The following is a 24611-nucleotide window of genomic DNA, read 5'->3' on the forward strand; positions in this document are numbered from 1 at the left end:
TCTCTACATAAGAAGGTAAAGTTACTATTTTCTCATATAGAAAATGTTTTATGAGATATTTTAAAAGTCAGATTTATTGAGGTATAATTTATATACAGTAAAAAGTACAGTTCTACAATTTTTGATAAGCACATGCTTTTGTACAACCATCACCATGATCAAGATAGAAGCATAGTTCCATTATCTCCTCAAATTCTCTCTTTCCCTTTTCCAGTCAACCAATCTAAGAGTCTCCAGCTCTTGGCAACATTTCTGTCCTGATAGTTTCACCTTTTCCAGAATGCCATGTGAATGGAATCATACAGTATGTATTTTTTAAGTCTGGTTTATTTCACATAGTACAATCTATTTGAGATCCATCCATGTTGTTGGGTGAATCAGCAGTTTGTTTCTTTTTATTCTATTCCTCAGTAGTGTTACAATATATAGATATGCCACAACTGAAGAACATTTGAGTGGTTTCCAGTTTTGGGTAGTTATGAAAAAGCCACTACAAACATTAGTATATAGGGTTTTGTGTGGAAATGAGTCTTATGTTTTGTTTTTAAATTCCAAGTTATACTTTTACCTGTACAAAATATTTTCTGTATTGCCTTTATGTTAATTCTTATGCTTAGGAATATGCCAACCAGTTAAAAATAATATAAAATCAGAAATTGAATTAAATTAAATAATAAATACAAGCATAGATCAACTTTTGCAAATTTCTTCCTTATAAATATTTTTGTAAACATCTATTGAATTAAGAGCAAAAATATTCTATTAAATTTATATATTAATAACTCAAAATGCTGTTTAGACTACACAAATTAAAAATCAAGGCCGGGCACAGTGGCTCATGCCTGTAATCCCGTACTTTGGGAGGCCGAGGCGAGCAGATTGTCTGAGGTCAGGAGTTCAAGAACAGCCTGGCCAACAAGGTGAAAACCCATCTCTACTAAAAATACAAAAATTAGCCAGGCATGGTGATGGGCACCTGTAATCCCAGTTACTCAGGAGGCTGACGCAGGAGAATCACTTGAACCCGGGAGGCGGAGGATGCAGTGAGTCAAGATCATGCCATTGCACTCCAGCCTGAGCAACAGAGTGAGACTCAGTCTCAAAAAAAAAAAAAAAAAAAAAATTGATGGTGTTACTAACTGGGACTCTTGTATCACAATGAAGGAAGGAAAAAGATAAGAAAGTTGGACAGTTGGCTTGAGAAGGAAAGTGTTTTATGCCTCTTTCAAAACTTTCTAATTAGATTTATTATGAGTTATAATATATTAAAAATTTAACCCAACTGGTTAGTACATTTTGTTCACGATAACTAGGAAACGATTTGAGCGACAAAATGGAAACATGGTAGATGTTACCTAGCATGTTGTGGTAAAGTGGAATGGCCCGTCCATGGGTAGTAAATGCAGTCATGACTAGTGGGACCATTACACCTGCAGGCAATTACAGAACAGAAAACATCATTCTCCATCCACAGTGACATGCACACACATGCACCAGTGCTCACACACGGAGCCTTGGAGGAAGAACATGGGAAGCAAGCACACCAAGTACCTATCCATCAGGCCGATGCAGTCTTCAATACTTGAGCCTATGCACCTGCAGAAAATGCAAATTTAAAAAAATACAAGGGGAGAAAAATTAGTCATTTAAAAAATCAGTAACACAAATATTGATTATCTTGAATTCTTATAACTATTAGACTATTTTGGAACACAATGAATTTCAAGCCAGCAAGGAGATTTCTGCTTGATGAACACACAGAAATGAATTGCCGTTATCAACCACGTGGAATGCAAAGAAATGCCCACAGTAAAAGGAAATTTTACATTGGTTCTGTGAATAACTTCCAAACACACAGCTCACTTCTAATACTTTCAACTGATACGCATCATACATGATTACATGTCTCGACAAATAAGTTGATATTTCAGTGACTATAATTGTTTTCATGTGTATGGTTTCTTATGAAAGGCCTTAAGTTTAAATAAAAAAAAAAAATAAGAAAACCATGAGCAATTCAATATAATATAATAATCTGATGCTCAATGCTCATTAAAGATTGATTTTGGCAGAAAATGCGTAAACATGCTTTAATACTATTCTCATGGATATTTTACATAATCAGATTATTCTGGTTCTTGGTTGTGTCTGTCTTTAAAAGATACTTATCTTTAAACATGAATTTATTTAAAAAGAAAATTAACTGGTTTCATCATACTGCAGTTTATCTTGATATTCTCTTTTAAAGTAGCAATGCCATAATAGGCAAACAAAAACAGGTTTTTAAACTACCATAATAATGAACTCAAACAATAACAGATAAAGATATACTCTGTAAGGAAATGAATTACCTTTGAGACCCAGGTAAGTAAAGAATACACTGAGACTAACATTTAAATGGAATTACATAAGTACACAGAATTCTAATGTACAGTCCCTAGAACTTCATTTTGAACTAACATAGAAGTATTATTTCTTTCATCTTCCAATACACCTAAACTCTTTTTCCTTTCCTTTTCTCCCCTCAAAGACATATAGCTCCAGAACATTATCAATGTCCTTTTTATAGTTATGATTTATAGAAGTGCCTTATTCCACTGGTAATAAAGATTACATATATTTCCAAACTCTTAATTTTCAAATTTGAAAAAGAAGCTGAAGATAGGATCATCATATAATGATGTAAGAAGGTGCCTATGTATAAGGCCACTTTATCTATTATATATTTAAATAACTCTAAACATTGGTGAACTAATATAATATACCTATAATAACAAGTCAGTTATCTCTCTGCCTCATAAACATTTGTTATAACATTCCTGCTAGCTGAAAAATTGGTTCGTTTTTGTTTTTGTTTGGAGTAGCACAGGCAAAGTTTAACCTATAGAAATAGAATACACCTGTATAAAAAGTCTTTTAAAAAGCAACTAAAAAGGAAAAATCTAGAGTACATAGAATTAAATTGGTATTATATATAATCTATAGTCAAAATCATTTCTAAAAATGGAAAATTAACTACTAAAAGAGCTTCCAATTTGTCTTATATAGTTTTCTTTTCATTATATTCCAAAGAACTTGTTTTTTTATACATTCCCGCTCTATCTTCTTGAAAATTATTTTTATACCACATTACCATTTTGTAAAATTAAAAGTCTACTTATTAGTTCCAAGTGAGAATCTAAAAAGCTATGGCTAGTTTCCATTCCATCTTTATAATAACCCCTGAAAGATTAAAAAAAAAATCCAGAACCAAAATTTAACTTGAGGGAAAAGTGTGAATATGAAAGATTCTCATTCATTTAAAAAGTCCTATGTTACATGTCTACTAAGTGTTCCTAGCATTCTAGGAGCTAGAGGGAGAAAAAAAGATGAATTCGATATTTTTCCATTCTCAATGATCTCCGAATTTAATGAAGGTTAATGAAGGAGACAGATGCATAAACAGCTATGTATTGAATCATGTGATAAATGTAATAAGAAGCATGAAAAAGTGGTTCAGGGTAGTGTGGAGAGGGGACACCTAGAGCCGCCCTAGAAGGGCATGGTAACCCTCTTGGGGGAGGTAGGAAGCTGAAATTTAGTGTTGAGAACTGGGGTTGGGGTGGCGGTGGTTTCTGCAGGAGCAAAAGCACAGACCTGAAGAAATGTATTATATATGCAAAATAACTACAAATAATTCTTAGTAGTTGGAGAGCAAAATATGAGGCAATAGGAAGAGGAGAAAAAAGAAGTTAGAACATTAGGTGGGAGCCAGATTTTGAGAAATATTTGCTTAGTAACAATCAATAGAAAATCACTGTAGGGCTTTAAAGAAGTAGTGAAGTTGCTAGATTAGTATTTTCAATAAATCTCCTTGCCCTGTGGACACTAGCCAGCTGGCAGCCAGGCCGACTCGTTTGGCACAAGGACTATTTGAGTCCATGTAAGAGATGATGGACTAAACTAGGGAAATGGTAACTGTGATGGAGGCAGAAGAACAGATTCAAGAAATACCTCAAAAGATAGAATAAAAAAGAGCAGTTGATTCCTGATTTGATGAAAGTGAAAGGATCAAAGGAGTTAAAGAAGACTTACATTTCTAGCTTCGCTAATAGTGGTACCATCATTGAGAGACTCCAAGAAGACAAGTATGTTTATTCCTGTATGTGTTAGGGGATGAGGAGTTGATAATTTCAGTTTTGGTGTATCTAGGGTTTAGTATGGCTATCCTACATCTAGATAGAAATGTTTATCAGCAGTTGGAAAGATGAGTGGCTAAGGGGGAAAGAAGGCATGAGTAGAATGATCAATCTTGAAATAGCATGTAGGAGAAAGTGGAAACCATGTAAGTGAATAGATGGCTAAATGATATAAAAAGTGAGAAAAGCAGATGCTGAAGATGGAAACCCAAGGAACCCCAACAGTGTATGACCTAAGATGAGTTCTTTGTGCCAGAAGCGTGGGAAAATACAATTGAGTAAAACCAATTAACTGTAGTCTCATGGAAGTCAAATCAGAAAAGAAGTTCTAACCTTTGTTAGTACATAATGACTTATAAGTTCCTTGATGTACTCATTTAACCAACACAGTTTCGATATTTTGATAAAATCTTTAAATTTTGAAATAAAAATGAAGGAAAATTTTTAAAATTTCCATTAAAAGATTATATAAAATAACCATTTCTTTCCAAGTCTAAAATGCAGGGGGTGATCATCACTGTGAAATGCAGAGAAGTCTGGTAAAATAACTCTTAAGATAATTTTACTTGTCATTGTCATGGTCACTAGAATTTAGGTTTTTGTTGAGAAGCAAATTGGAGATAGAAAAATAGAGTCAGGGGAAATGGCGGGGAGGGATTGAGGGAGCAGGATGTAGAGTCAAGAAACGTTGCTGAGGGGATTGTGTAGGATATTTGGGATTCAAACCTATTTTTAAACTGAGAATGAAAGAAAAAAATGAAAGACAAAGAAAAATAAGAATATGACTGAAGTGGCACCACCCTTTCTAAATACAAGCCACTGAAAACTAAAATATGGATACTGTTTTTCAACCCTTTGTATTTTCTGTAAGCAACTAATTAGTACATGCAATTTGCATCCATTCAGCAAGATCATAGAACAACAGAAACACTAAACTTTTGAAGAGCCAAAATCACAAATAAATAACTGAATCAAAATCTAGAATAATAGAATTATAAAAAAAAATAGTGTTTCAAAGTAGAATACTTACAGAAAGATCAGAAAAGTAAAACACAGCATGTCTAATTAACAAATTTCAAAACCATATCTAAAGTTCTGAATATTAAACTGTGTTTAACTTTTGTTAGTACATAATGACTTATAAGTTCCTTGATGTACTCATTTAACCAATATAGTTTTGATATTTTGATAAAATCTTTAAATTTTGAAATAAAAATGAAGGAAATTTTTAAGATTTTCCATCAAAAGATTATTTAAAATAACCATTTCATTCGAAGTCTAACATGCAGGTTTGGTTTGATGCAAAATCAAAGTTAAACTGACGTTAAATGAGCACATACTCAAATGATATTAGTGAGGAAACAATCATTCTTGCCCTCACCACAATTTAATTACATTAGTTTAGTTTACAAATCTTTAAAAAATATTCTATCTTGCTAATTTCAAATCTGAACATCATTCCTAAGGTTTAAATTCTTGCTACTCATTTTAAAATATTGTGGAGAAGGGTCCGGTCTCTAACAGAGGATGTAAATTAAAGAATATACATTTACTGGACTGTGAGTTCTCAGAGGTCAAAAGCTGCATCGTGTACATTTCTGAATTTTCCTATCACTGTATGTGATGCAGAGCAGATACCCAATATAACAAAGCTGAAGAGTGAATAAACTAAGAAAAGGCTGTTAAAATAAAAATTCTCTAGTCAAAGGAAGAAGAGACAATCTTGTTTCCATGGATATTAGTGAGAATCTACTTATAAGGGCTAAATAGATGACCTATTTTAAAAGTGTCTGGAGAACTTGTTAGAGCCATTATATTTAATGTACTTTTAGAGTGGTAAAAGTGCTTTTAAAATTTGACACAGATAACTTTATTTTCAGAAAAATCATTAAACAGTATTCAAAGTAAGAATTTTACTTCTAAAAAATGTGATTTGAAAGAATATTTTCATTAACCTGGTTCTTGAATTATCCGACATCATATAGGCATATAAAAGAAAAGCTGTTTTCCAAAGTGGAACTGGCCTGGTGAGCTCACACTTACTAATACGTTGATTATTACCTGTGTTTAGGAATAAAAATAGTCACTTGCTCTATCATCCTCATTGCCCCTGTGGTTTTCCTAGGAAAATATCTTATCTCTATATGCTCAATTTGGAAAGAAGGGACTGACTGCACAGAACACCTTATTGCTTCAGTAAAAGATCTCAAAGCACAATGTTCTACTGCAACAGAGTATACATGAAGATTTAGGAATCCAAGAATCACATCCTTCGGGAATTCCTGGGACTAGAATACTCTAGGACTAGAACCACAGCATTTTTATGAAGTGAGTGAATCTGGATAATATAGAAGGTATTTTAAAAACAGGATGGCAGAAAGCTAAATGAAAACAAGGACAAAAATCCTTTTGGATTAAGTCAGTCATTAGAGAATGCATTTACCTTGGATGATGCCAGGGAGTACAATATTCAAATTCTGTCTCAACTTAATCCTGCAGCTGAAAATCGCTAAAGGCGTCTTTTTTCTGTTCACTTGGAGTTCGCAAATGCTCTGGTGAGATTTCTTCCCCATTACACCTCCATCCTTCCTTTTGACTGAGATGGAGATTTTGTTGCTACCATAAACGAATCTCTTTTCATTGCCTCATATTTCTACTTCCTCCTACTATATATGTTTATTATTATTATATAATAATGATTTAAAAGGGCAGAGTGAAAGACACACCAGCCATGCATCCAGACTATGGCTCTGTGATCTCACTTTCATTTCCCTAATGGCCTCATTGTAATTAGATTTGCAAAAACAGCGAAAGGTCTCATTTTGAATGGCAACAGCTGTTGACATCAACATTATATTGAATAATTTACTGGTTTAATTTTAGCTGCAAAACAATAAAATTCTCTTGTGGATTATTTTAGCAGGCAAGTTTTCTCTTTTTGTTGCTGACTCTTTCTTCTGCTCCAGCAGAACCAGTTTTTTTTTGTGTGTATGTGAAATACTCTTAACTCAAGTGTGCCAAAAACTCACAAGGGGAGCAGTTTATTACTTCTAGTTTCCTTTGAAGCAAAGTGTCTATGTGACTATTTCAGCACCCTAAACGTATACGTGCTTATGTGTGAATCAATGAGTTGGCAATTACCACTTCAAAGCTGAATTTGAATTTGAATGGCAGAATATTACTTTACCTTTTGAGGATCTGCCACTTCACAGACTGAGTTAAGCTTATTTCTTGACCTGCAGGAAATTGTGGCAACATCTGCAAATTGATGTTTTCTTGGCAGGAAATGATGTCACTTGCTTAACTTCTTCAGTATCCCCTAACAGCTATCCCTTAATCTGGCAGAACATCTCTTTATGGAATCTCACACTTTCCTGCCAGATATAAAGCACCCAAGTTGATTCTCAACTGCAAATGTGTGTGTCTGTGTGTGTGTGTTTATATGTGTATGTGCACATGCCTATGGGCATTCACAATGGAGAAAAGGCTTTATGGTCAGTAGGAGGATGGCAAATGCAACACTGCTTTCAATTACAAATTCACCTTCCGGGAGGAATGAAAAGGAAAAATCCTTACTAAAATAGATTTGTTGTCTCTTAAGAAATAGTTGTCGGAATTTGTTAAATGAATGACATTATTTCTTTTATAGTTCAGTGCTTTTCTTCTTTCTGCAATGTGTCTTTGTTATTCAACTGTTATCAATATCAAAGGTAATCTAATTATTATTCATTGCACAATGTATTCTTTTGAAAAACAGGAAAAAAATTTTACCAAGCTTCAGATTGCCCTATATCAGTCGAAGAAATTCAAGGCTAAAGGATTACCTGTAACAAGGTTACTTTCACAAAATGTACTCGTTATTTTTTAAATATATATATATATCACTAGGTTCCCTTTTTCCCTGCCATTGTTACTTTTGTTCATATTTTTTTGAAGGAGTAATTTAAGGTAGTATTTATCAAAGAGAAATATCCTCACCTTAAGCTTATTGTGACAACAAAGAAACAGAAATAGAACATTTCTGTTAAAGAGTTGATAAACACAAACCTCAAAAGCATGATTACTGTCATATCTTTTGTGAGATCTTGAATCTCCAACGTAATCTGGAAGAATTTCTAAACTGCATCCAAAGTATACCTGACACTAGTTTCATGAAGGTGTTAATAGAATGGTTACAGGTAAAAGCTAAGCAGAAATATTTAAGAATGTACAAAGTTGACTCCTTAAATCATTCTCTTAGTATTTCTCTTAAAATCAGCATTTCAAATATAAGGATTAGTAGAGTTCTATGAGAATGGTTTACATTTCAGAGATCGTACCAGGGATAAAGATACATGTGGATAACACATACCAGGTGAGCCCTTGGCCAGCCAGGATGCTTACCCTTGGGTGCAGTTTGGATGGCATGGATGACACTCCCGATCTGGATCAGCATACTTGAAAATGAAACTGTTTGCCCCCTGTAAGCCATCTGGACATTTTTCCACACAGTTTGGGCCATCTTTAAAATGAGAGCACTTTGTACAGTTGTCAGGACCCTGAAATGTGAAAAAGAAAAAAAAAGAAGAAAGAAAAGTGGTGTCATTTCCTCTGGAATGTATTCATGTGGTTTAGTTACTGAGACTTCAGTAGGTGGCAAGTCTTCCTCTAAGAGAATTGGAGAACATTTTCAGCAGTACAAATGTGGATGTAATTTTTGTAGTACAAACAGTGCAAAGAAGATCCGTCAAGTTCAGTTTTGATATCCTGTATGTGTGAAAACACTATAATAATATATTTGTTCTTGAAATATTTTCCTTTTCGACATAAGCAGTTCCTGGGCCAACTGATTTCCATGTCATGACTCTGATGTGACTTAATTCGATCAGCAAAATTGTCCAATGACTTTCTCAAAAGGATGTCAGTATTTTCTTCTTGTGATTTATTTCTGGCAATATTATAGTGCAGCAATTTTTAGTAAAACACATTTTCCCTAGAGTTATTTCATCACCATCACTGGGAATATGTGAATACTCTTACTAAATAGTTAATGAGGAAAAAGGTATAATAGGAATTAACTAAAACTGAATTTTATGAGTAGGATGTAAACTTTCCTTTGGTTGTACAATGACTTTATTTATAAAAATTTTAAAATTTGTTATGACAACATTATCAGGAATTAGGTAGTTTAGGTGAATAAAAATAATTCCTAGATTTTTCTTTATTTAATATCCACTGTGAAAAGACTAAAAGTCATATTATGTCTATTTATAGGGATCTTAGTAAATCACAGAACAATACTGAAAGGCATATAAATGAACATTTTGATGAGCAAAATAGTCCATAATAATAAAGCAAATACATACAAACAAAGGCTCCATGGAGAAACTTATCAAAGGATTAAGATAATATAAATATGAGTATAATAAATGCAAATAGAACAAACTCACTCTATATTTATGTTCATAATATACATTAATTTTCTAATATGTAGAATATTAATAAGTGATATGAAAATATATCTAAAAGTCATGACAATAGTAAGATGTTAAAACTAAAACATACATGAGTTTTATAGAATACAAACTGATTTGGATCTGGTATAGTGGGTAGTAAGCATACTAGAAATAGGTATATCATCACAGCAAAGAAAATTTAGAACACTTTGGTAATGCTGTCTTTCTTAAAAGATATCCCTGATGCTTTCATACATTCAGCTGTTGTGAACAACAGTTACTTAAAATGTACTTTACATCTCCTTTTTGGACACTATATTGTCTTAAAATTCCTCTCCTCTTTGACCACTCCCCTTTGGAACTTCTTCCCCTCACCCATTTCTCCCTAAAATCTGGCTATGTCCATAGGGTTCAACAATCATTACAGTTCACATTGAAGACAACTTAAATAAATGAGTATATTTATTTAAGTAAATTTAAGTATATTTATATATTGTATATTTAAGTATATTTATATTTAAGTATATTTATATGTAAGTATACAGAGAGACAATTCTATCACATTTGTAGTTATAAACAATGAGAATTTGGCAGTCAGGAGTTAACACTAAGTTATAAAGAACTGGATATTAGGTAGAGACTGTAAAGATAATGGGAGTACCTTATATCCTAAACCAGGAGTGTCCAGTGTTTTGGCTTCCCTGGGCCACACTGGAAGAATTGTCTTGGGCCACACATAAAATACATGAACACTAATGACACCTGATGAGCCAAAAAAAAAAAAAAAAAAAAAAAAAAGAAAAATGCAAGAAACCTCATAATGTTTTAAGAAAGTTTACGAATTTGTGGTGAGCCACACTCAAAGCTGTCCTGGGCTGCATGTGGCGCATGGGCTACAGGTTGGGCAAGTTTGTCCTGCACAAATGTTAATCCAAGAACAGCCAGATAATACAAATTCATTACTTAAGGCATCAGGAAATCGAGAAATATGATATTTTAAAATTTAAAAATGGAGGTGTGTGAATGAAGAATAGAAGTGTAAAGAAGAACAAGTAATCAGGAAAAAGCTTTCAGGAAATCCTGAGACTGGTGGGGCTCAATCAAGCACTTGTCTATTTCACTGTTTTGATGTGAGGCTCAGAGCTTGTAAAAAAAACAAAATAAAAAAGCCTATAAAACCTAATCCTGATTCTACCTGAGGAGTTTGCTAATGGTAACTTCTTATTTCTTCCCAAAAAAGAATACTTCAGATGCTTTCAATTTTAACACCTGCTTATGGGTACTTAGGCACGTAATATTGTCTATTACACAGAATCATTTACTGTGCAAGTATGCTCAATACCATGACTTATTGTACAAGACAAGAGACATGCTGATGTCTTCTTGCAGCACACAGAATAAAACTTACAATAAGTAAATTAGGCAGAATCTGAATTAAGAATTAGGAATTATTCTTCTAAGAAATGTAAATGTATTTTTCTTATACTGTAAAGTCATGTCCGGGTGAAGTCAAAAGATATAAAGTTATGAAAGTAAATTAAGTTCATATTTAATCTTTAAGTATACTGTAATAAGATAGATAACTTTTTGTTATTTGTTTTTTAAGCATCTCTTAACTATAGTAATGTGACACTTAATGACGGGGATATATTCTGAGCAATGCATCATTAGGTGGTTTCCTTATTGCGCAGATATCACATAGTGTACCTACACAAACCTATATAGTGTAGCCTACTTCATACTTAGGCCATATGGTATAGCCTTTTGCTCCTGGACTACAAACTGCACAGCATGTTACTGTACTGAATATTGTAGGTGATAGTAATACAATAATAAGCATGTACGTATCTAAACATATCTAAATGTAGAAAGAGTACAGTAAAGGCATGATATTATAATTTTATGGGAACACCATTGCATATGTGGTCCATCACTAACTGAAATGTCTTTATGAAGTGCATGACTGTATTTGATTTTATTATCATGATAGAAAACCTAATGTCCCAGGCTGACATAACTAAAAACGTCCAGGCAAATCTCAGAAAAGAAAACGTACTGATTCCCCATCTCATTTCCATAAAAAAGAGACTTAAAGAAATATAACTGTGTCTAACGTTTACTCTTCTTTCACTATATTCCCCAAAGGCTTTAAGAACCGAGGCGCAATAAATGAATTGATCAATGCAGTAATAGAAAATGAAGGTCAAGGCAATATTCTTCCTTATCTCTAATTCTAAGCTACCTCTGGAGTGAATAATCTGGACAGATAACTAAAGGATAGGCTGAATCCTTACAGAAACATCCCTTTTTTTTTTTTTTTTTTTTTTGAGTCATCATTGATGTTTTTCTCTGTTAGCTACTGTAAAAGACAAAGTTATGATTCACCAGTAACCAATTATATTCTATTCCAGTCACATGAGAAGATTGTAATTCTCCTCCACCGGAGACAAGGTATGACTTAATTTGGACAATGAAATACAACTAGAGGCGATTATGAGACAACTAGTGCTTAAGTCTCCAGCCTTCTCTGGTGCCATGACTCACAGACCTCATGTAGAAGTGGAAGTGCCATAAATTAAAAGCATCCCCGAATGCTAGACCATAACAGGGAGGGCAGCTGACTTAGAACATTTCCCAGATTTCCAGTGTACTTTACAAGATGGCCGGGCGTGGTGGTCACATCTTTAATCCCAGCATTTTGGGAGGCCTAAGTGGGCAGATCACTTGAGGCCAGCAGTTCAAGACCAACCTGGGCAACATGGTGAAACCCCGTCTCTCCAAAAAATACAAAAATTAGCCAGGCATGGTGACACATGTCTGTAAACCCAGCTACTCAGGAGGCTGAGGCACGAGACTCATTTGTGACCAGGAAGCAGAGGTTACAGTGAGCTGAGATCACGCCACTGCACTACAATTTGGGTGATAGAGTGAGACTCTGTTTCAAAAAAAAAAAAAAAAGAAAGAAAATAAAGAAAAGAAAACAAACAAAAACCAAACAAACGACTACATACTTTACATGAAATAAAAGAACTTAAACTTATTTATGTAAGCTACTGCAATATGGAGGTTGTTACAGCAGCACAAACTTTATTAACCTAACTTTAACAGTTTTTTTACTTCCTATTTTTTCTCTTCTTTTGCTGCCTCTCTAGCCTAAGTTCTGGTCTCCTGAAACTGTCTGATTTCCCAGGTTTGTCTTTCTTCTCATATTTCCTCCTATATCCTTCTGGATAGGGCTGCATAAAAGTAATGAAAGTAAAGCAGAATGGATACAATTATAAAAGATTAAATAAAATATAGAAGACCAAGTGTGGACAGACAAGGACATAAAAACAAAGGCCTTCTTTTATTTCCAATCTATCCCTTTCAAGAATATCCTAAATTTCTTTCATTTTTAAGTAGGATTTTATTATCTCATTTTACTTATAGCTATCACAGTCCCTGAAATCATTTTATTTCTGTTGCACTGAAGACATTGTTTCCTGGGGGACAAAAGTGAACTGAAATGTATGAGAAATTTGGAGTCAGAACTTCTATAGTTGAGTCATAGATTCATATCCTACTGACATGCTGACTTTTGGAGTAACTTTCTAATCATTATAGGTTAAATTTCTTTATGTTTTAAAGGGAGAAAGTGATAGCATGCTTCAGATGTAACGGTGTTTGATAAACATAATTATATATCAGTTTTTGTCATTGGGGAAATATTCATAGATCAAAAAATGTGATTTCAACAGAATATATCATAAGAGCAGGAAGGGGATTTCCAAATGGCTTTGATGACTTCTTCAATTTCATCAAAGTGCCAGTCTAATGGAGAAGCTTCCAGAACCTCTTGGATATTTTAAATGATATATGACTGTTACCTGGCACACAAAACCATCTCTGACTCTAGTTGTGGTAATTAACATGTGGGCCCAGAAACAGACAAAATCCTAATATGAATTGTAGGGGTTGAAAGAAACCAAACTATAGTGGGAGCAATGTTTGGGCCACTGGTTGAGCTCAGCCACGCCAGTTTTTCAGACACCATTACTGAGAGACATTGTGTTCTTACCTGCTTAGCATTCAAAGATTACTGATTCTTTAACTATCAAATAATTTAAAAAATCAACTTTTAGAGTTTTAAAAATGTATATTTTTATAAACCATCTCAAGTTTTTTGAGGAACAGTGAATACACAAACTGCAAAAACCCACAAATTAGGAGAAATTAATGAATGAGTTATTCACTAGCATAAATTTATGCAACAGGAGGCATCATGAAGAAGAGAAAAAGCATGGAACTGATAAGCACACTGAGACTGGATGGTAAAATTGTGATTCCAAAGGTCTCAATACTACAGAACAATTCATTTACCTACATTGGGCAATTCATTTAACATCACTGAGATTATTTCCTCATTGGAAAAATGGGAGTAATACCTACAAGACAATAAAATAAAATGTAGGTGCAAATACCTAGCACAGAACTAGCTCACAAAAGGCCCTCAGCAATGTGTGTTAAATCATGAATATAAACATGAGCGAAGATGATCAGATTAATTCTGACCTGATTCAGAGGTAAAGTGGTCATTGAACTTTTTTCACACCTGAAAATTAACATAGGCATACTGAAGGGACGGTTACTGAATTCTTTCTTTAGTGAAGGTTAGACTTTGCTACAGATGTTAAGCAAACATCGTTTTCATGCAGGGGATTTTTTTCATGAAATTAGAAAAAAATATGGTATCTCATTATGCTACATCTAAGCAGATTAGTTTTTTGTCTATAGGATTAAGTGAACTAAAAGTATTAGTTCATAAATAGATTTGATTTTTCTGAAAACTAACAATTGCAAGAAAGGCCAAAATATTATTACTTGAATGTATTTTCATTATACAGTATACAATAGACAAATAAAAGACAATGTGAAAAAATTAAAATATGCAAATAATACAATTTAATTTTTGAGAAATAATTTTGAATATTAATGTGTGAATTTGCTAATATGTAAAAATCTATCAATATGTAAGCTCAATGGCACAAAGTAGGTACTAAATCATATTTGCTGAATAAATGAATAAGATGTTTCTTAAAGCCTTGTTCAAACTAAAAAGATTAAGAGAAAGAAATAGTAAATTACATGTGTGAAGAAAAAAAACTAATCTAGAAAATCGTAATAAGAAATTTATGTGAAATATCAGTGCAGTGGTACCTGTAGTGATTCACACATCACTACTGAAAGACATTGTGTTCTTACCTGCTTAACACTGAAAGATTACTAATTCTTTAAACTATCAAGGCAAGTTTTGGCAGTCACTCATAATTTTTTGAAAAGTGTTTCTGTAAATCTATGTCTAATATATATTATGATTGGATCTAGAGGCCTATGATGATTCCCAGCCTATTCAGATGAGATGGCCAAATCCTTGATTATTTTAATTATACATTTTTAAAAATTTCTGTCTCTCGGAAAGATTTTTTTTATTCCATGATTAATAGTTAAGAAGTTACCTAAATATGTTCGTTTTTAAAGACTCATATAGATACCTCAACCTGCCTTAACAGGCCATAACAGAAGTTCACTTCCCTGTGTTTCATGACATTCTTTACAGAATTCATATTTCTCACACTGTCGATTAATTGTATTTTTCATGACTGTCCATAATGGAGAAAGAAAATAGCTGCACATGCCCTTTGCATACTTACTTGGAGATCACTACATATTAAATTGCCTTTTACACTTTGGTTTTTCATGCCAAACAACACCATTTCTTTTTCTCAGAGGTCTAATTTTCCAAGCTAATCATCCTTGTGGTAGTCCTCTGAACTGGCCAACTTTTCCACATCCTCCTTTAGATGAAGTTCCAGAACAGCTCACTGGGGCCTAATGGAAGTTTGGAGGGCTCAATGATATATATTTTTTTCTAAGCTAATTAAGTGCTGAATAAGCACTTTGGTATAAAAATTAATACTATTTAAATTTCCAACAAAATCTACAGAGCAATGTGAAGCTCTTGTCTACACCCAAATGTTGGTCTCAAATTATCCACTGAGAGATGATTCAATAACACAGATAAACTGGAAATTTGTCTAAAGAAGGATGAAAATGACAATTAGGAATGAAAAATTTATACTGATCTCATTACTAAGAAAGACTCGAATGATGGAAACCAAAGAGAGGTCTAAAATATAATTACAATTTTCTCTCTGAGGTTAAATTCAAACTATGTAAATGATACCTCATCCATGAGAACTTTCCTAATCCTATAACCCCTCCTTGGATTCTCATAGCTCAATTCTTCCCTCTGCCATAGTATTTATTGCACTGCTTTAGATTTTAGTTTATGAGTACTTGTCACCTTCTTTCCACTGTCTTTCACACGGCCACAATAGTTAAAGGATTAAATGCATATAAAAATGTGTGATAGCTTTCCTCAAATACAACATGAACTTTTACATTTGTGTATGTTTACATGTTTCTTCTTTCCAGATTCTTCTTCAAAGCATAGTTCAAACATCACTTCCTTATAGCCTATCTTGATGTCTTTATTTCCATCCCAAAGACAGAATTAGTTTTTCCTTCATTTGTGTTTCTAAAACAATTTATAAATATTTTTATTTTGTTAGTGATTATGCTTCAATCTAACTATTCTTTTCTATACTGTGCAATAGTCCAGGACCACTACATATCTTATAATTCCATTTAACTATTTTATCTGGAGAATAAACATATATGACATCGACTTTTAACTATTTTATCTCTACTACTAAACTTTAAGCCTCTTGTAGGCAGATAAACATGTTTCCCCATGGCATCCTATAAGTAGCTATTGAATGGATGAATAAATGATAAAATAATAACAAACATTCATACACGATACTAAATAAACCAACACACCACAGATGTCTTCAGCCTTACCGGTCCATGACATGTGAGGAGACCATCTTCCATCTTCTCACACTGAGGGTCACACTCCACACAGATGGAGCCGTTCTCAAACTCCCGAAATTCACTGTGAAAACATCAGCCACATGAGGAGGTGTAAGCAAACAAGCTGTCAACCTAACAAATGAAGTAACATCTGTGAAAAGTCCTATTGGCAGAGTAAATTCTACAGTTTGTTTCTCTATGTGCCAGGAGCAACAGAAACATTAAGTTTTCCATTAGGAGAAAAGATAAACTGCAGCCAGATGGCTCTCCCTGCCCTCCAATGAGTTCAACGTTAGACTCATACTGGAAACCTCTCTCCTGCAAGACGTATTCCAGCAGTCTCAAAAAAAAAAAAAAAAAAAAAGCTACAAAGTATGACTCTTCTATGTTCTGATGACGCAGTAAAACCATTTTTACATTTTTAAATAAGGCTGTGCCTGCTTTGCCTTTATATACAATTTTACTCTCAGAGAAGCTTTAATTTCTAAACTCTGAAAGAACTATTGCATTTTTCTTGTTGCTAAGTTATGTGAATGTTCCCAATCCTTGTCCTTCAACTCCCAAGACTCTTCAATTGATTTTTGGTGAAACTTCAAAAACTACTTTGATTCCTCTTCTCCTTTTAAAATATCTGCCTTGGAGAATTAGAGAAAATATCTTTTTATGGTAGATTTCATTTTCTTATATTATTGATCTAATATCACGACATCTTTTTGCAGTCTAAATTCTGTTTGAAGTAATTCTATACAGTACACAATAAAAGAAATAGTTTAATGGTAACATCCTTAAACTTTCTAATTGAAATCTCCTGGGATGGTGGTCATCCCTTCCTATATCCTTACATTGTTGTGGCTATTTGTATATTACATGTGATCAACTTACCAATTTTACAATCAATGTCTACTGCAAAATTTTTATATCAATAATTAGATACTAGTCATCTATAATATGTTTAAACCACCCCATTCCACTAAAATACAGGAGGATAAGGTACTAGGTACAGACAATTTAAAATGCCATTTACAAATCATTAATAAAATTTGATTATGTTTAGCTACTTTATTATTTTGTGCTTTGTGTCCTGTGTTACCACTCCACACCAACAGCATTAGAGGTATGGCAATTTTTGATTCATTAGGTGATACATTAAAAAATATTTTTACCTAAAGAGAAGCATTCACTTTTTTCTCATTTGAATATTGTAAAGCCTTAATAAATGACAGAAGCACAACAATGAGCTATGTTTTCTGTTGGTTAAATTAAGACTACATCTATTCCAAGGCAAAATAATTAAGTTTGATTTTCCAAATAAATAGCATAAATAGGTGCCTTAATTATGTATGGAATGCACATATATTTAGTTACATGGTTTATGCATTTTATAAAGTGAGATAGTAGTTTGTTATGGATCAAACCTTTTATAAACTTTCTTAATTTTAAAATCACAATTACATAAAGACAGGTGATCTTTTGCATGCTTCACTGACATAAACCATACAAAGTACTCAACAAAGGAAACCCTCAGAATATAAAAGTCAAAATGAGTTGGTATGGGAGGGTAGTAAAATTGTAAAGATAATCAAGAGCATTGTTTGCATAACAAAATTATGACAATTATAGCACAACTTGAGATTATCCACTGGTTTGGATAATAGTTTCTTGGGTGATTAAAAGTTTATGGTACTAAATGAAGGTTATAGTGTTCATATTAGTAGAACGAAGGTCACATTTTTCTTACTCTTCTTCTCCAAAATCCACTTCCCCACATGCAGAGTTGAGGAATAAAATGTATGTCATAAAACAATCACGGAGACAGCCTATTGCGCTTCTCTTCCATAGACTTCCATTTGACAGGCTTCTGATTTTCCTGCTCTCAGAAAAGATCCTCCTGGCAGTCTCTATAACTTGTTCTGCCCTTTATTGTGACTTTCTCCATAATTTCTCTTTTTCTTTCCTGTCCTCCAGTGATTCTATTGTGACTTTGCCAGAGCTACTCTTTCACTTGAATCAGATTTAACAATTTATAGTCTATTAAGTATGAGCTTTGCATATGGAGCTTTGTTTCACTTGGTTTTGCTATGATACATTTCTCACAGTTCTGTTTTATGTGTTACCTTAGCAAGTCCTGTGATCAAGAGTGAATACTCTGGGATCTAGTTTTTCCAGATTTAAAGCCCAGGACCAACACTAATATTCCTGGGCCTTAAATACTTGAACTTCCTTAAGGCTCATTTTAAAAAATATCCTCTGTAAAAGGAAAAAAAAAATAAGATTTCATTGAGAAGCTGCAATTACTAAATGTAAAAACACTTGCAAAGAGCTTACACTGGTTCCCTCTTTGATGTTTCTGTGTTGTTCTTAAACTTTCACAAGAGTTTAAGCAAGTTGGGATATAAACTTGTTCTTCCTCAAAGGCTATCATAACCATCAGCCAATGTTGAAAGAGACTAGCCCATACCACAAGATGGAAGGTAGGCAATCCATCATTGGGCAGGCAAGAATTGCACCAGTCTTTTAGTCTTTTACACGATACATACGTTGATCATCTTTCAAACTAGCCCCATGTTTATGGTTTCCTGGGTTGCCACAATTACTGCAAAATACAATAAAAACTAAGTTAATTTAACAGATTTGATTTTATGATGTAAAAATGAAATATGCTAAATATAAAAAAACAGTGTGGTAATCAGTGTTTCCTCAGGAAACCTGTATTTTTCTTTTGGTTAGCTTTCATTGTTTTGCAGAAATGAGACAGAAACTGATGTTTACATCCACATGTTTATAAATTTGATATTTCTGAAAAGCTAAAAACTGTAATATTAAAGAAAAACAATTGTATTCTGGGAAAAAACAAACAAACAAACAAAAAAACAAGATAAAAATCAGATACCTTAAGTTCTAGCATTGGCTTGAGTCCTATGTAGTGTTGTGACTTTAGCTCATACTTAATTATACCAGTTCCCTCTATTTATAAGATGCTGCTATTACACAAAATGATTTCTATAATTAATTTCCTCTTTAGAATTACACATATGTATTCAATAAACTTTTAATGTAATATTCACTTAATGAAATTGGTCTATTGTGTTTCATTTTATTAGTCTATTGTGTTTTGTTTCATTTATCAATTGCTGAATGCAAAAGCAAGCATATTTTGATCTGAGGTATTTTGTGTTCATAAAATTGGGAACAAGCATAAATATGATTCAATGAGACAAGCAGCAAATAATTTCCTATTCATTTTCAAATTGTAAGCCAAATGACCTCACAAAATTAAATGCTAAAATTTTCCTGAAAAATGATTAAATTCTTATTTAAATTTTTTTATTCTTATGCTTCTAATATTAATCTTTTCCCCTTATATTTTATGGAGGGAATTGGTTTTGGACATCTTGCAAAGAAGAGACGTGTCAATATCATTACAATCTATATATTTTTATTTTTCTCATGTAAAATGCAAAATTGCAATGTTATTTATTGAATATCAGTGGGATAATTCACCAGGCACAAGAAGAAATGAAAGAACTTCAAAACTGCACTTTCCAAAGCTACTGAAAATACTTTCAGGCTGGGTGCCGTGGCTCATATCTGTAATTCCAGCACTTTGGGAGGCCAAGGCAGGCAGATCAACTGAGGTCAGGAGTTCCAGACTAGCCTGGCCTACATGGAGAAACCCTGTCTCTACTAAAAATACAAAATTAGCCTGGCATGGTGGCGGGCACCTGTAACCCCAGCTACTCAGGAGGCTAAGGCCAGAGAATTGCTTGAACCTGGGAGGTGGAGGCTGTGGTGAGCCGAGATCAGGCCATTGCACTCCAGCCTGGGCAACAGGAGCAAAACTGAGACTCAAAAAATAAAAATAAATAAAAATTTAAAAAAGAAAATACTTTCAGTGAGCAACATAAGAAAATTTGACTTAGGAGCAGCACTAAAAATGCATTATCACACTAATGAAGAACAAGAATAATGCATCAAATAGTATGTTATGATAAAGTGATTTTATGAATATACAAAATATTATGCAACCAGGTACTTACTAGGTTCTCCTACTGGTAATATTATTATTGAAGTACCAGAGAAAATTAAAAATACTTGATTTAAAATACTGCTTAGATTATCTAAAACCTGGCAGAATACTTTCTAAACCACTTTAAGTAGAAACTACAATGTAGTTTTTCTACTGGGCTGATCACTTGTCAGAGACATAGAGACAAGCCATTCCTATATACAGATAGACATAAAAGTGAGTAGAAAGAAAAAAAAAAAAAAAAAGAAAAGAAAGAATACATGCACTCCAGATGAAATTTATAGGGAAGTATGAAAGGAAAATAAAAACTATTATTGGGATATATGGAGAGGAAGATTACTTATAACAATCCCCTTCATAAAGAAAATGGAATATATTTCCCAATTTTGCTTAAGTGTAAATTGCTATAATTTATTAAGAATTGTCCAAGTATGTTTTTAAAAATGCATATAATAGTAAACTATGTATTTGAACTTGTAATTTCAAATAAAATTATTTCTCCTTAAAAGAATTCGTCTATGTGTTGTCTCCTTGATGCAACAAGAACTCTCCTTAAAAATCCTGGCCTGCATTTTACCATTTTCTTAAAATTTAAAAATCAGAGCTTAGCCAGGCACGGTGGCTCACGCCTGTAATCCCAGCACTTTGGGAGGCCAAGGTGGGCGGATCACTAGGTCAGCAGATCTAGACCATCTTGGCCAACACGGTGAAATCCCGTCTCTACTAAAAATTACAAAAAAATTAGCCGGGCGCCTGTAGTCCCAGCTACTCCTGAGGCTGAGGCAGGAGAATGGCGTGAACCCGGGAGGCGGAGCTTGCAGTGAGCCGAGATCGTGCCACTGGACTTCAGCCTTGGCGACAGAGCGAGACTCCGTCTCAAAAAACAAACAAACAAACAAACAAACAAAAATCAGAGCTAATCAGTCCTTCAAAGCTCGTGAGGTGAAGGCAACCCTAGAAGAAACCTTACCCATCATAGAGGTTACAAGACTCTATGCAGATCCTTCCTCTACTGAAGCGGCGACACGACAGACATTGGTCTGGCCCAGGTCCCCAACAGCCGTCACTGGAACACAGATGGTTGCACACCATTCCTTCAGCAGCTGTGAAACAACAAAATCAAAGGGAAATAAAACAGAGGATTGTGTCAAAACTTAAAATCTTCCTAGGTAATGCTATTTCTAAAGGAGTTCGCTTAAAGGAGATCTATGGCAAATGACTTTGGTGGCCTATCCCATCATCATGCCCTATCCTACCTGCAACTTCTATATTGCAGAGTCTTAGTAGCTGTGTTTGTACGGCAATCTTGCATTTTTCATAAGGTTAAGCAAAAGTGAATTGCCTGTATAAAAACTACTGGGAAGACCGGCGATATAAATTATCCATCCAAGCTAAAGAATAAACCACACTTCTCTCAAGCCAATGCTTTGCTCCACTAATACATAAAATATTTTGCCTTCTCAGTTTGAGGAATTCATGAAGAAATAGAAAAACATAATATTGTCCTGAAACAACAACAACGAGAAAAAAGGATTAAAACAGGAAGAGAAAGAAAAAGAATAATTTATAGAGGGTAAGAAGGGGAGAAAGGAATAGAAATAAAATACAAGTTTTCTTTTTTTTTCTTTTGTTTTTTGAGACAGAGTCTTGCTTTGTCACCCAGACTGAAGTGCAGTGGCACGATCTTGGCTCACTGCAACCTCCACCTCCTGAGTTTAAGCAATTATCCTGCCTCAGCCTCCTGAGCAGCTGGGATTACAGGCGCACACCACCACACCCAGATCATTTTGGTATTTTTGGTAGAAACAGGGTTTCACCATGTTGGCCAGGCTGGTCTTAAACTCCTGACCTCAAGTAATCCACTCACCTCAGTTTCCCAAAGTACTGGGATGACAGTCGTGAGCCACTGCGTCAGCCAAACTGTAAGTTTTCTACAGGACCCTGCTATATTCTGGCTAGGTCTGCCTTGCTATTAGTCAAGTCATCACACGTAAGGAAGAAGTTTTGAAAGAATATTCAGCAAATTACAATGATTATTTACGCAGAAGTGTAGAGATTAAAGTAGTAACAACAGTTTTTAGTGTTATCTCTATGTTATCTCTGTTTTTGTTGTTGTTGATGGCAGAAGGGCCAAATAATTTTTAAATTTCCACTTAAGGCTAACCATCTTTGTTTCCCTTTATACTGAATATCTTTTATTCAGGATATTATTATTTATACTGCATAACATTATTTTAGTGAAGGGAGATTTGATATTGATAAGAAGAGCCATAAATACTTCAAATGTTATTCTGTGTTTCTGAAAGTGATTTGAGGTATTTGAAACACAACTGTATGTGGTTTTCATGAAATATTAAGAATTCTGAAGAAGATTAAAACATCAAAATCAACTTTATCTTTCCATTAGTTACCAACTTTACTTATTATGAGATGTAAAATTTTATGGCAAGAACATTTGTGAGGTGGGTTGGGATGGCACTGAATATGGTAGTGTAATACAAGCAGGGAACTACATCTGTGAAATCTGTGAAAGTTAACTACTCTAACATATGCTTGAGAGAGCAAATCGCCCGCACCTGCGATCCTGACTAGTTCTGAAACAGTGAAACAAATATTCCAATTCATATCTTCTTTGTCCTATATCCTGGGGTTATAAAAAGGCCCCTGTGGTAAACTGTGTAAAACTATTTTCAAGGCAGACTTAGATCTATCAACAAATCTTGCTACTTCTTGAATAATTTCTTCCAGTATAGTTTAAGAGAGGACTGTGTGTGTATGTGTGCCTGTGTGCAGCAGTTTTATTGAGGTACACATGGCATACAATATACGGCTCATATATAAAGTATACCGTTTGATAAATGTTGACATCATGAACCATATCTACAATCAAGATAATTAATGTATTCATTATCTCCAAAATATTCCTTATGACCTTATGTAATTCTTGCCTCCTGCACCATCCTCCCTAGACAATCATTGATCTGCTTTCTGTTACTCACTGTACATTAGTTTGCATTTTCTATAATTTTTTTATAAATGAAATTATATAGTACATTTTGTTTTTATATGGTTTCTTTCATTTGCATAATTATTTTGAGTTTCATCTATATTACTGCATGTATCAACAGTTTATTCACTTTTATTACTGAGTATATTCTATCATATGGATATATGAAACTTATAATCCATTCACCTATTGACAGACATTTAGAGTGTTTTCCATTTTGGATGTTAAAAACAGTAGTAGTTGATTACTATGAATATATGTGTAAAAGTCTTTGTATGGACATATACTTTCTTGCCCTTTAGATAAATTCCCAGGAGTGGAATGGCTGGACAACATGGTAGGTATAGGGTCAACTTTTCAAGAAACTGTCAAATTGTTTTTCAAAATAGTTGTACCATTTTATATTCCTACCATCAATGAACACAACTCAAAATTTAGTTTGAGTTGTGTTCCCCACATCTTCACCAATGTTTGATGTGGTCAGTTTGTTCAATTATAAACTATCTAATTTGAACGTAGTAGCTCTTGATTGTGGTTTTGATTCACATTTTCTTAATGATTAAAGATGTGGAATATCTTTTAATGTGCTTATTTTTATATATCTGATTTGTTCAAGTGTCACCAAATCTTTTGCCCATTTTATATTGTATTGATTGTTTCTTATTAATGAGTATTGAGAGTTTTTTATATATTTGGCAAGTATTTTCTCCCAATTTTAGCCATGTCTTTCCATTCTTTTAATATTGTCTTTTGAAAAGTAGAAGTTTTTCATTTGGATAATTTATCAACTTTTTTTTTGAATCATACTTTTCACATCGTATCTAAAAAGTTTTAGGTATGTCCAACCCAGGGTCACAAAGGTTTCCTCTGGTATTTTCTTTTAGAAGTTTTATAGGTTTCACGATTATCCACATGATTCATTTAGAGTTAATTTGCACATATGGTACCGTATTAGTCATGGTTCTCCGGAAAACCAGAACCATTAAGAGATTTTATACACATCACACACACACACACACACACACACACACACACACACACACACACAC

The 24611-nt window shown here is 33.7% G+C and overlaps 1 protein-coding gene across 4 annotated transcripts in view; it reads right to left on the minus strand.

Annotated features, from left to right (window-relative positions):
* ERBB4 (erb-b2 receptor tyrosine kinase 4) overlaps window positions 1-24611 on the minus strand; it is a 1165464-nt gene that overhangs the window by 286445 nt on the left and 854408 nt on the right. For 2 of the 4 annotated variants that reach the window (XM_023220194.1, XM_023220209.1), the window contains exons 13-16: window positions 21526-21658; window positions 16517-16610; window positions 8562-8716; window positions 1356-1430 (exon numbers count right to left, since the gene is read on the minus strand). In XM_023220194.1, coding sequence (XP_023075962.1) covers window positions 1356-1430; window positions 8562-8716; window positions 16517-16610; window positions 21526-21658 — 457 coding nt within the window. Of the gene's footprint in view, window positions 1-1355; window positions 1431-1551; window positions 1597-8561; window positions 8717-16516; window positions 16611-21525; window positions 21659-24611 lie in introns of all 4 variants that reach the window. The other 2 variants (XM_023220218.1, XM_023220201.1) reach the window with 1 other exon arrangement.

This window comes from Piliocolobus tephrosceles, chromosome 11 (genome assembly GCF_002776525.5).
Source record: "Piliocolobus tephrosceles isolate RC106 chromosome 11, ASM277652v3, whole genome shotgun sequence".
In the NCBI taxonomy this organism is placed as follows: Eukaryota; Metazoa; Chordata; class Mammalia; order Primates; family Cercopithecidae; genus Piliocolobus; species Piliocolobus tephrosceles.